The 13,751-nt window shown below is 43.3% G+C and overlaps 2 protein-coding genes across 2 annotated transcripts in view; both read left to right on the forward strand.

The window, feature by feature from the left end:
• Positions 1-377: 377 nt before the first annotated feature.
• Tmem108 (transmembrane protein 108) overlaps positions 378-13,751 on the forward strand; it is a 155,446-nt gene continuing 142,072 nt past the window's right edge. Inside the window, exon 1 of the mRNA XM_074059793.1 lies at positions 378-463. Within this exon, the coding sequence (XP_073915894.1) occupies positions 424-463 (40 nt within the window). The 5' untranslated portion in view covers positions 378-423. The remainder of the gene's footprint in view (positions 464-13,751) is intronic.
• Positions 381-13,751, forward strand: part of Bfsp2 (beaded filament structural protein 2) — a 243,508-nt gene continuing 230,137 nt past the window's right edge. The window contains exon 1 of the mRNA XM_074059794.1: positions 381-463. The gene's annotated coding sequence lies outside the window, so the exon portion shown is untranslated. The remainder of the gene's footprint in view (positions 464-13,751) is intronic.

Raw genomic sequence — 13,751 nt, forward strand, 5'->3', positions numbered from 1 at the left:
TGAAAAAAAGCCAGGCATTGTGGCATGTACCCGTCATCATCCCAGTGACAGCAGGAAGTGTAAAATAGGAGTATCTCAGTCTCTGCCAGCATGAGCAAAAAGCAAGACCCTGTCCCAAAATAACCCGAGCAAAAAGGGCTGGAAGTGTGATTCCAGTGACAGAACACCTGCCTTGCGAGTGTGAAGCCCTGAGTTCAAACCCCAGTCCCCAATACTGCAAAAAATCTATATACTTATGATGTATCTATCTCAAGATTTGTCTACTTCACATACAGGTATTTTAGGCCTTACAATCAGGATCGTGTTGAATTTAATAATCTGTCAGATTATTAAATTGTGTTCCCTGGATGTAATAATTTCTTCTCCCATTTTCCTAGACAGAATCATGAATAAACTGGAGGATAAGCCGGACCAGATGATACCATGAAGAGAAGTTTACAGGCCCTCTATTGCCAACTGTTAAGTAAGTTCATACCTCATTTCTTCCTTCTAGAACAGACAAATCTTACACACCTTCTGAAGAAGGCCAGCGTGGATCTGTGAAGAAGGACAGTAAATTCTCCCTTTGCTTCATGTAGATAAAATATCAAGCATTAAGTCATTCTGATGCCTTGGGTATTGGTTGTAATGTGGGCTCCATTACAATAATTCTAATGTGACATGTTAAACATAGCTAGTTCAGAAACACTACTGCTCTTGGGTTTATAGCAGAATGAGAAGTCTTTCAGTATGACCTTATGTAGGTGTCTCATGGGAAGGAAATTGTAGGTTGTGTTTCTGGAGTTTGTCATGTAAAAACTGTTACCCTTCAGTGACAATATAGTCTTTAGCTTGGAATGTGTTGTGTAGTTATACATGACTCTCAAATGGCAAGTGTGCTTTCTTGGTTTTGTGGTAGAATAATGGGTGTTTGGTTATGATTTTCTATGTGCTGCTCTTATGTTTTGGGGATTAGGCCATAAAGTGCCTGTTGCCATTAATGGCTTGCATCTTTTGGGATTGAAATTGCTATTGAGTGAATGTAAAAACCAATACCAGTCAACTTTGATTCTCTGATTGACCCGCTTGGAACAAGAGACATTGCCTACTCCAGCTCAAATCAAAGCCATTGAGCTGGGAAACATGGGCGTTCATTGTGTTCTTGCTGAGGCTAAGAGAAGTCCTATCTTTCCTACACTAAGCAGCTCCTGTCCACTTTTACTGAGAAAATAATAAAATAAAAAGAGACTGAGGTGCAAATCACCAGCCAGGCAGCCCCTAGGATTTAGCAGTTCAGGTTATATTATTGTCTGCCTAGTGCAAAGCACTTTATCTACAGACAGCATTCTGGCCAAGTGTTTTAATTGACTCATTTCTTCTGCTGAGTTCTAATCCCCAAAACACAGAATATGTCAGGCTATTTCAGCCTGGTGGAAAGCTTCCAAGAGTGATGGGGACCCTCTTGTGCTCTTTTTCCAAGTGTTCTATGGATGATGGGTTATTGTTGCCTTTTTTTTGAATGATAAGCTTGTTTGTTGAAGAAAAGGCTTTACAGATTGAAGAAGCAATGTCATTAAGGAATGATAAACTCTGCCTTGATGGGAGACAGGACATTTGAAGGATAAATAGGATTTCATATATATGCACGCAAAGTGCTTACACACACACACTCACTCTAAGGCGGCCAGCTTTGCAGCCAGAGAAACAGGAAATGAAAAAAATAGCTTGGTAGATTTAAGATGCAGCAAAATGCTTGTTGACTTCATCTATGCTGATTTTATGTCCCAAAATTTGCATAATATTTAAGGTCGTCTATTGTTTGAAAAGCATTGGGCAAATTATTCTGTGGTTCAGAATGACAAGGTCCATTCTAAATTGAGCAGCTATGAAAGCTGAAGGGGTTTCAGACATCACCTGGACAGACACAGTAGTCAACTGTCTGAACACCTTGTTGGCACAGTTCGCTAGGACATGCACCTGTTCAGAGTGAGTGCTTCGCTGGTTACGAGGTAGGTAGAGGCCCTCACTGAACCAGCCTGACTGCTGGCGTGCATACACGTACAATAACTCATATATGTCATAGGTAGCCAGTTCTTACCTTATGCCTGTGTTAACCTTGTCCACAAACAAAATGTTTTTGCCATACGTAAAACAGACTTCAAAAATAGAGATGATACAAATTTAGTATGTTGTTATATGTAATTCAACAACCTGATAGTTTTAATTTGGAAAAACACAGACTGAATATTCACTCACTCACCCACTAAAGTTGGGCCCAGAGTCACCTTCACTGTGACACTCATTCAGAGCCCCACAGCTCTCCGTCCCCACACAGCCTTTCCCAGGAGCTTTAGTGGTTTGTTTCTCCTGATAAGGGAAAGGAAATGTTCTGTAAATTAAAGAGGGAGAATTGATGTATGTAGCTGACATGCAAACCCACACTGACTCTAAATGCCGTCTTTTAAATGTTACAAGCAATCATACAGATTCTGCTGTTCTGTGTGCAGAGCAGCATTCCCTAGGAGAGGAGGTGACGGGAACTTCACCTCTGCTCATGGAACCCTCAGTTGTTTCTTCCTCTTCGCCAAGAGTGTCTTCTCTTGCCACTAACTGCCTGGTCACAACCTTCATTGAGTGTGGCAGCTGTGGCTAAAGTCTTGGATTCTGGATTAAAACAGCTTGAGTTTAAATCCTGGCCTTTCCAAATTATTTCCACCTGTTTCCATACAAAATATACTAATTTGGAGAAGTCTCCACTGCCAAACAGCTGTTGGGCTCTCTGTCCCCTGCCCTATGCAAATTTATCACTGCAGAAGCCACAAAAGACTCATCGCTCTTGAAGAAATAAGAGTATGGTCCACTTAGAAACAGACGGGTTCATCCACCTGTAATAATGGTAAGGTTGTGTGGCCATCCATTAGCGTTACAGAAATGGGGGCCTCCATTTCATGGATGCTGTAGCAGTTGGGTATGTTGGACTGAATTAATCTCAGTGGCCTTGCTCAGGGCCTCTCAAACCTGGCTGTAAATGAGACTCACCCAGGGAACTTCTAACCCAGCCCCTGTCCAGACCCTCCCCTGGTTACATTTACAGCAGCATCTGTGGGCATGGAGTCTGGGTATCAAGTGATTCTATTGGAGGAGGGCTGAGAGTCACCACCATACACCTGTGCCTCTTAAACCCAAGTGTGCAGTGCAGTCACCTGCAGGGCTTCTTTAAACACTGATCTCTAATTCTGTACATCCGGGATGAGACCACAATTTATATTTCTAAGTTCCAGTGATGCTGAAACTTTGGTCCAGAGACTACACTGTGAGAATCACAAAGCTAGACATCTGAAGAACTGTCCTGGAACAGGGGATGCTTTTAGCCTCCCTGAACCACTGGGCTGTATGCTAGAGAAGTAGTTTCTGAAATTAAACCAGAATTTGGGACTGTATGCAGTGGCTTATACCTATAATCCCAGCTATTTGGGAAGTAGACATTCAGAGGATCATGGTTCAAGGCTAGCCTGGGTAAAAAGTTAATGAGATCCCATATCTACAAATAAATTGGGTGTGGTGGTGCACAGCTGTAATGCCAACTACATGGGAAGCATAGGTAGGAGGATCATGGTCCAAGCTCATCCCAGAACAAAAAAAAGGATAAAGGTATGGCCCAAGTAGTATTGCCAGAAGAGAAAAAACAAAACAGAATTTGTTAGGAGAGAAGTTTCTGATGAAGAAGACAGCAGAATCACATCCAAGTGCAGAGTTGGAAACTATCAGAACTTGAAACTTCTTGTTATTCTTCTGGACATTCTGCAAGTTAATTTTTAAGAATGAAAAAGGCACAGGGAACAGACTGGTTGAGGTTATAAAGCAAAGATAAACACGAGAATAAACCTTGACTCTGACCATTCACTGTTGTCGGCTGATTTTAGAACTTGATTTTATAAGACAATTTCTTCCCCCGTTCATGCTGGTTGCTTCTGTGGGGGGTGGGGGTTGCAAAACAGAAATTCAAGGCTGGATTCTTTTTGTTCCCTAATGAAAGGCTTTGCAAACATTCTCTAGAGAGACCATATCTCCAGTTCTGAAGGGTAAGTCACTCACACAGAAGAGCTGAGGAAGTAACACTTTCAAAGATGACCTTAGCTGAGGTCATTGTGTGGACAGTGTCCTTACAGGTGCCGTGTTGATTCAGTGCCCCTTATGTTTTAGGTTTAATTTAAGTTTGCCTAAGTCAACAGATCTTAAAAACCTTAAGTCAAAAACAAAACCTTAAGGAGATGTCCTCGTTGTAAGCAATGCCAGTGAAGACTGAGAATAAAATATTTTAAAAGAATTCAATTTTCTGACCCTGAGCACATTCCATAGTTGGCAGGGCATCGATGGGGAAATCCTTGCTCACATTTGGCAGAGCTGTTGACTTACGCAAATTTACCTATCAACTCTTAATAAGCAAATCCAGTTTTCTATATGAAGATACTTCTGTTATCTCTGCCTATTATTCCCGTGTGGCGGGGGTGGGGGGAGGTATATGTGTGTGTGGAGTTTGAACTCAGGGCTTCCCTTCACCTGCAGTGAGGCAGGGGGTCTCCTGATTGAGCCATGCCCCCAGCACGTCTGTTAAGTTATATGGAGGGCAGCAGGAGCACAGCATTTGGAATCCTATGAGCGGTGGTCTGTCTCGATTCTCATTTTCTCCCCAGCATCTTCGTCAGTTTCCCCTCCTGTAAAATGGGTTGGTGTGTTCCTTTCCTTTGGATGCTATAGCAAATTATCATAATCTTAGTGACTTAAACAACAGAGTTTTTTTCTCTCATGGTTCTAGAGGCCAGAGGCCAAGATCAAGGTGATGGTTGCCCTCCTCCCTCTGCAGGTTCTGAGGGAAAATCCTGTCTTGATTCTTCATTCTGGTGGCACCAGACATCCCTTCCCTGATAGCTGCGCAAGCCCATTCTCTCCCTCTGTTCACACGCCCTTCTCCTCTTTGTCAAGTGTCTCTCCTCTCTTCTCTCCTCTCTTGCTTTCTCAGCAATGCTGGGGATTTGAACTCAGGGCTTCACGCTTGCTAGGCAGGAGTCTACGACTTGACCTATGACCAGCCCTTTTTTGCTTTACTTATTTTTCAGCTAGGGTCTCACATTTTTACCCAGATAGGCCTTGAGCCACAGTCCTCCTACTTATTTCTTCTTTGTAGCTGGAATTAAATGCATGTACCACCACACTGACTTATTTGTTGAGATGGGAGTCTAGTTAGCTTCTGTCCATCCCCTGGACTGGCCTCACACCACAGTCCTCCTGACCTACATGTCCTAAATAGCTGGGATTACAGGCATGAGCCTTTTCTGTCTCTCTCTTGAAGGACACCTGTCATTGGATTTAAGGGTTCAGCTGGGTAATCCAACATAATCTTATCTCAAGGTCCTTAACTTAATTATGTCTGCAAAGACTTTTTACAATGTCAACACATCTTTTGGGAGACTTCCAATCCAGTGGCCAAACTGTGATGCTGCTGTATCTCATAGAGTGTTTACAAGAATGTCGAGCACGACCTGTGCGAGCTCATCCTAGAAACCTAACTGGGAGCAACGGGCGATGAAGAAAGACAAAAGACAGACGACAAACATGCAGAAAGCTGGGGTCAGGTGGGCTGGGCACTCGGATGGAAACACACAGCAGCAGCGTTTACTTCTTTTCTATTCTTTCCTGTTCCTTTACTTCTTTTCACATTCGTGTAAAAAATCTAAAAATTGCATTAGCATAACTCTTAAAGTCTCGATACTTACTTAGACTCCCACTGTCCATGTTTTCTTTAATTTTTCTTTTTAAAGCCTATATACAGAGTTCTCACTTTTCCTTTCGTGTGTTCTTCAGTTGTGCACCCTCTGATACTTCAGGGCCTTTGTACGTGAAGTCTTCTTTGAGCTTTCTACCTCTCACTTTGTTAATTTTGCGCCTCCAAACAATGTCTCAATCCCCATGAATTTTCTTCATCGCCATTCCTCTCCCACCATCTGTTTCCAGTGACCCCAGACACAGAAAGCCAGGGTATTATATACAGTGGCAGACAGACAAGGAGGTAGAGCAACAGTTCTCGGGGTGGGGGTGGAGGGGCGTGACATGATTATCAGGAACAGGGGAACCTGCAATCGCTACTCTCTGAACGTAAACATCATAGGAAAAGCAGCCATGCTGCATTTTGCCCTCGCCCCCTTCTCAGCTGGGGCCGTGCCAACTCAGCCTGCAGATTATTGGGCATCGCTGTGCCCACGTCAAGTCCTTACAGGCTTCTCATATTCTGCTCCCCACAGAGCACATAGGACAGTGCCTGAGTGAGAGCTGGGGCTTGGCGAGTGTGGGCAAAGCATAGGTAGGGTATGACAAAACAGAACCAGTAAGCTTATGCAGTTACTTGAAGAAGTTTGACCACAAGTGAGGGCAAAAGAGGGCTAGCAGAAGATAGAGGCCGAGTGTTTTAAAAGCAATGACTTGAGCTAGTCTAAAAGCTCCTGGGACAGGCTTTGTGGGGATGGAGTGCCGTGGGGCTCTGAGTGAGTGTCACAGTGAAGGTGACTATGGGTCCAAAACAGCACTAGGTGTGATCTTGTGCCACAGGTAACTCTGGTGCAGAACCAGTGCCAGTGCCAGCTATAGAATTGTGCCATGTTGGATGAGAAGAGGCAAGAATGAGAATTTCCTGTCCTAAAATCAGTGAGTCTTGGTAATGCTGGGCACAGGGCTTGAATGATTCCATGAGATGTTCTCTCAAAGTCACACGACTGTCTCTCTGACTTGGGACTTGCAGCCGTGGGGTCAGCTAGTTATTATCGTGGCTCAGAAGAGAGCCAAGCCCTCTAAGATGAAAGCCTGCAGCCATTTACTGTGAAATGCCTTGCTGAGATAAAGAAATGAGATGTGCAGAGAAGCAAGGATCCAGGAGTCACCTATCACACCCTGGTGCCTGCTAGTTCACAGATTGGTGTCCCAGGTTCCAGCAGGAGATGAGTGAGGTAGAGGGCTGGAGGCCCCATAGTGAGGCACTGTGATTCCAGCTGCTGGTGTGGAAGAACTGACTTCCATGAGGCATGGTAGCCCTCCAGAGTGAAGGTCATCAGCTTGAAAGGAAGCTGAGAGGCTGGACAGCTTTCTTGTCTGAAGACATGAACTCACACCAAAGCAGCTCTCACCACAACAAAGTAGAATTCCTGAAGGAGGAAATAGAGTCTCAGAAAGTCACGTTATTTCATTGGTATGTTATTATCTTGACCTGTAGCCAGTATAAGATAATTGAACTATAAATAAAGCATGGTGACTTATTTAAATAGCCTCCCTATAGAAGTTCTATAGGGGAAAAAAGTCCAATATTACATCCCAAAACTGGTCTTACTCATTTCTCTTTTGGCAGGTGTCACAGGTTGGGCAGCTTTATAGAAAGAGATCTGAGCCCTGACAGAAGGAGTACCATGATGTGACTTGTAGGATGGGTTCCCAGGAATAGCTCACAGCAACAGGGAGAGTGGGAAGAGCAGTAGCTCGGCAAGGTGGAGGTATCAAGCAAGCCCCTTAGCAATTGGCTTTGGCCTAGTCTCTCTTGTCAGAGCAGGTAAGATTACTGTCCACAAGGCTAGGTATGGTGGTGCATGCCTCTAATCCCAGCTACACTGGAAGCATGGTAAAAAGATCAAGATCCCAAGCCAGCCTGGGCAAAAAACATGAGACCCTATCCAAAAAAATAATGAAAGCAAAAAAGGCCTGGAGTTGTGGCTTAAACAGTAGAGCACCTGCCTAGCAGGCACAAGGCCCTGAGTTCAAACCCAGTACCCCCACCAAAAAAAAAAAAAAGTACAGATCACATCTTAGACTTGTCCCATTGTAAGCAACTGGAGTTTTATATTCCTGGATTTTTTGGTCATTGGTTAAGAGAACCAAGGGTGTGGCAAGGCACTGTTTAAACATTTCAAGTTAGTGATTTCCACGTGAACATGTTAATGCATGCAAAGCATTTGGAACAGTCCCGTCAGAGCTGGGCCTCTGTCTCACTTTCCTCATTACTACCTACTCCTCCCTTTTCTCTGAACACAAAGTAAAACCATGTCTCTCTCGTGGCTGGGACACTGCCCTCATTCTCATGCCTCATGTTACAAACCACACCCCTGCAGCTCCCTCTTCCTTGCTACAAATCCCTGTTCTAGGCCGCACTCTGAGAACCGGGCTGGAGGTTCCACCTGAGTGTTGCAGGTCCTAAGAGGGGCTGATTGTTAACTAGCCTGCCATGCACCTCCAGTTAGAGATGGACTGAAATCCCCCCTGGATGGAGTCCCGTTGGGTTTCTCTCGTACATTATTAAATTGTAGTGATAAATGAGTGTGACCAGGTATTTTGTTCTTTCCCTGGAGATGTGGCTTTTACAGATGTGGTTTTCTTGGTGATGGCTGCCGGTAGGTGCAACTTGGGTGCAATCAGTTCCAATCTCAGAGTCCACATTACCCTTAGTTAGTGGGTCCTTCAAAAATACAAAGCTTTGAAAACTAGAAAGTTATTTATAGACTTCCAAGGAAAGTGTAGCATCTTTATAAATGAAGGAAGGTCATCTCTGTGCAGAGCACCTAAGTGTGCTTGTGAGGAAGCTAGTTTGGTTTTAAGGAAAAACATTCTTTTGTGTCCAGTAGGGAATCTGGAGAATTTTAAAACTTTTTTATTAGCATGTATTAGTTGTATAAAGGGTTTCATTGTGATATTTCCATACATGCATGTAATGTACTTTGATCAAATCCACCCCCTTCACTTCCCTTTCTGGAAATTTGAAAGTTTACCCTTTGGTTCTACATGAGAAAGAGTTGGATAGATGTCAAGAATTTTCATTTTCTAAGAGAGAGACTGAAAGAGAGACAAAGAGGGAATGAAAGAGGAAAGAAAAGAAAGATAAAGAAAGAGGATGAGAAGATGAATGAAAGCATCAAAAAAGCAGTTGCTCAGCCGAAATGCCCCACTACTGATGAATGGATTAAGAAAATGTGGCATTTATATATAATGGAACTTTATTCAGCCATAAAGAAGAATGAAATGTTGTCATTTGCAGGTAAATGGATGGAACTGAAGAACGTCATCTTAAGAGAAGTTAGCCAGGTTCAGAAAGCCAGAGGCCACATGTTTTCTCTCATATATGGAATACAGACCTAAATACAGCAAAACTATGAAAAACAGGTCACACTAGGAGAGGTCACTAGCAGGAGAGGGAGTAAAAGAAGGAAGTTAAGAAAGTGAATTGATTGATATACTTTCTATACAAGAATGAATATAGAATTTTTAAACCTGTTGAAATCACCATAAGAAGGGGACAAAGATAGAAAGGAAACAAAATAGAAGGGATGAACCAATTCAGGTTATAATTCATATATACATGGAAGTGTCACAATGAAACTCCCTGTAGAGCTATCTTAAACAAACAAAAATATCATTTTGTTTTTTTACAAAATCAGAGAACAGGAGGGCAGAATAGGGGAGTTGGTACCAGTGGGAGAGGGAGAAGGTGGAGGAAGGGTGTGGGAGGGTGAATATGGTGCAAATACTGTGTACACAAGTATGTAAGTGGAAAAATGAGGCCTCTTGAAACTATTCTAGGGATGGGGGGAGGGGAATAAAGGAGAATGATGGAGGGGCTGAATTTAAGTTTGATATATTGTAAGAACTTTTGTAAATGTCACAATGTACCCCCAGCATAACAATAATTAAAAGGAAGGAAGGAAGAAAGGACAGAGGGAGGAAGGGAGGGAAGGAAGGAAGGAAAGAAAGAAAAGAAAACCAGCTGCTAAATCTTGAAAGAGATTACAGGCTAGGCTATTTCCATTTGCTTCCTCTTTGTTTCATGTTCCAGGACAGGACTTTTGTTCCTTACAATATTTGGGAGAGTCATAAAATAACTTCAGGAAGCTCCTTTAGTAATTGCCACCCCACTTAACAGATGAAGAAACTGAGGCTGTCCTGAGTGGCCGAGCATAGTGGCCAGGGTCTATGCCTGGCCGATGGAAGGGAGGAGGCCAGCGTGCCCTCTCTACCACCCTCCCCATTTTCTTTCCTTTCCTGAACACTTCAGCCCACTCCTTGCCTGGGGCCTGTGACCAGCACACAGGCTCTTAGCTGATGTCCCAAAGGGACACGAAGGCAATAAACAGACAAAGAGCCAAGAAAACATCAAATAACTCTGTGCCGTGGAGAACTTAACCTGGGGACAGGATGGGGAGGATGGGTGTGTGGTATGCGGGCTGGAGAAGAATGCTGCTGGGAAGCTGTGGGGTCTGGGAGCTGCACAGCAGGGCTCAGGCATGCTGTATTTCCATCCCAGGTCTGGTACGTGGGAGACCCCCCCCCCCAAAATCATGGCATTGAAGAGGAGTGAACTGGAAAAAGGAATAGTGAGTGGGCAGGTTGTTTGGGTCACCCATGTTCTCAGAAGAGAGTCAGTTAGAACTGGAACCATGTTTTAAGTCCTTACTGTTTTTTTGGTTTTTTTTTTCCCCAGGACCGGACTTTGAACTCTGGGCCTCGTGTTTGCTGGGCAAGCACTCTACCATTTAAGCCATGCCCCAGTCCTTTTGCTTTTACTTTGTCTTTCAGATAGGTTCTCATGCTTTTGCCTCAGACTGAGATCTTCCTATCTCTGCCTCCTGAATAACTGGAATTATTGCATGTCCCTCCGTGCCTGGATTGTTTTTGAGATACAGTCTCACTAACTTTTTGTCCAAGCTAGCCTGGAACCTTGATCCTCCTATATCCAACTCCTGAGTACCAGGTATTATAGGCATCATCACTACACCTAGCTAGGTCAGTGCTATTTGATAGACACAAAACACAGACCAAATATGTCATTTTAATTTGTCTAGTAGTCACATTAGAAAAACGGAAAAAAAATTAGGTGGAACCAATCCCAATAACACACTCTTTTTAACCTGATATATCATTTCAGCATGTGATCAATATTTAGAAAATGATTAGTGAGGTCTAGGCTCTGACTCGAGTGATAGAACACCTTCCCTGCAAGTGCCAGGCCCTGAGTTCAAACCCTGATAACAACAACAACAAAAAAATGATTAGTGAGTTATTTTGCTTTTTTTCTTTTTTTTTTCAGATCAGGCCTTTAAAGTCTCCTGTGTAGTTTGTGTTTGCAGTACATCTTAATTTAGACTCTAAAGTTTTGTCAGAAATATTTGATTGGCATTTAGATTTATAAGCTTGATAATTGAATAAAGTAGATCTTTATTCTGAGTTTTTTCCCTAGTAACTTAAGTCATTAGATTTTAACTTTAAAACTTAACAATTTTAATTTTAATCTAATAACTGAATCAGTGTTAAATTTTAAGCTAGTTGAAGTTAAATAAAATTTAGCATAAGCTAGTGCCTCATGCTATAACCCCAGATACTTTGGGGAGGGGGGAGATTAGGAGGATTACAGTTTGAGGCTAGTCTGGGCAAAAAGTTAAAAAAAAAAAAAATCCCATCTCAACCTATAGCTGGGCATGGTGGTGAATGCTCCTCATTCCAGGCATGGAGGGAAGCCTAAAATTGGAAGATTGTTGTCCAGGTCAGCCTGGGCAAAAAGCAAGACCCTGTTTCCAAAATAACCAGAAAAAGAGAGAGACATGGCTTAAGTGGTACGGTGTAGTGCCTGCCTAGAAGCATGAAGCCCTGAGTTCAAACCCCAGTACCTCCAAAAAATATATATATATATTAAACTAAATTAAATTTAAAAATTCATTTCCTAAGTCACACTAGTAACATCTCAGGAGTTCAGGGGCCCAGGTGACCAGTGGCCACACAGGTCATTCAGCTCTGTCAGACTATTGATTTTGAGCTTCCTCAGCCCCTCCTGCCTTGCCTCCACCCTGTGGGAGCAGAGCCTGGTGTGGGGGCCACAGAGGCAGAACCCCAGGGTCCTGGGCAGGAGTATGTGATGTGCCTCTAGCCTGTTGACTTCTTGGCATATGAATAGTGAGGAATCAGGACATCCTTTTAAGACCTTGAACATTGTCAGACTTGTAGAAAGGCCAGGTCAGGTTCTCACAGTGCCTGCAGAGAACGTGCTGTCCAGTGGTAAGCAAAGACTCCCACAGAGCAAAAGCTTGGCTGCAGAGCAGCTGTGCTCTGTCTCTTGCACACATCTACCCCGGGAGGCACGGAGGGCTTATCTTTGCAGGAAGCCTGGCTTTTTAGTGTCCCCTACAAGACCCTGAACTGAGTGCTGTCTTATAAAGATGGTTTGAAAGTCCCCACCCCTTCAGATGGCCTCTGCATGTCATCTTATCCTGGATTTCATGCTGTGAGTTGCTTCCATCAGTCGCTCAAAAAAATAATTGTTTCATGATGTATGTGTCCCTTGGGAGAAGAACACAGGTCAGTGTTATGTTCTGAAACATTGGCTGTCACAGGCTTCTGTCATGGCTCTAAGTTAATTACCAAGTGACATTTCTTCTCAACTAAGGCCATTAGCAGACTAGCTCTAATTGAGATGTCCAGAACCAGATGCCCAGATAGCCAAAGTGCCTGGCAAGCAGACAAAGCTGAAGGTTGCCATGGGGGAATTTACAATATCCTACCATAACAACTTGCAGTGAAGCTCATCCCCAAATGAACATGAATAAACTATCGAAAATGGAATCCTTAGAAGATACCCTCTTTTAAATCCCTCTCTGTAACCTCTGAGTAGCAGCAAACCATTGGTACCTTTCTGTTTTTTATCATCTTTCAACACACTTTTCTAAAGACCCTACTCTGTCACAGACATGATGCGAGGAATGAAAAAATGTGAGTCCAGTGCTAGGGGTATAGCTCAGTGATATTGTGCTTGACCAGTGTGTTCAAGGCACTGGGTTCCATCCCCAACAGTGTATATACATACACACACACAAGCACTGCCCCTGAGAGTTCCTAGGCTAGTGGAGAGAAAGGCTTTGCACAGAGCACTATAGTACAAACGTGATCCACCATGATCCCTTATCAGTCAGAACGCCTGCTGCGTGGTTGGCTCTGTGGAAAACTCTAGGGGTACAAAGAAATACAAGACATAATCTCTGCTCTCCCAAAGCTTACAGTATAATCACAGGACAGATAAAAAATATTTTTAAAAGTACATTGTAGGGTATGGTAAGAAGCCACAGGTCCAACTCTGTTCTTAAACCAAACTTAACTATTAATAAAGACAACATTTTTGAGCCACTTTTTGACTCCTGTAGACTTGTTTCAGTTGGTTCTGAACTTGGAGAAAGTAAGGATTATTTTCCTAAACCAACATGACAACCAAAGGAGACCAAGGTTAGCAAACCTTTTGCAAATTATTTCCCATCAAATATGCCACTGACTGCTCCTGCCAGTCCTGGTGATAGGCATCATTTTAGAACCATGTTACTATTAAAGAAATGCAAGCCCAAAAAGCTAAGTGTGTAAGACCTAGGAACTTGGGCCCAACTCCAACTCCATTTTCTTTCCCAGAATCCCACAATTCCCCTGTACTTCTCCCAAGTCACACTTGAAAGACTGTGCAACCCCCCTGAAGACAGTGGTGCCATCTGATTGTGTTTCTTCTTGGAGCTTTGGCAACTTCTGCCTGTGCCCTCCTCCAGCCTTCCCCTTGCAATATGCCTTTCCTTGTTTTAGCAGCTTCAGGGATTGGTCTTTTTGTCCCTCCACCCCAAATATGTTTGAAGACATAAAACAAACAGGCTAGAGGTGTTGGCTCTCAAGTCAGATATTGGCTGGGTAATATTTGGGAAAGAAGTGTTGCAACCCCAAGG

This window comes from Castor canadensis, chromosome 17 (genome assembly GCF_047511655.1).
Source record: "Castor canadensis chromosome 17, mCasCan1.hap1v2, whole genome shotgun sequence".
NCBI lineage: Eukaryota > Metazoa > Chordata > Mammalia > Rodentia > Castoridae > Castor > Castor canadensis.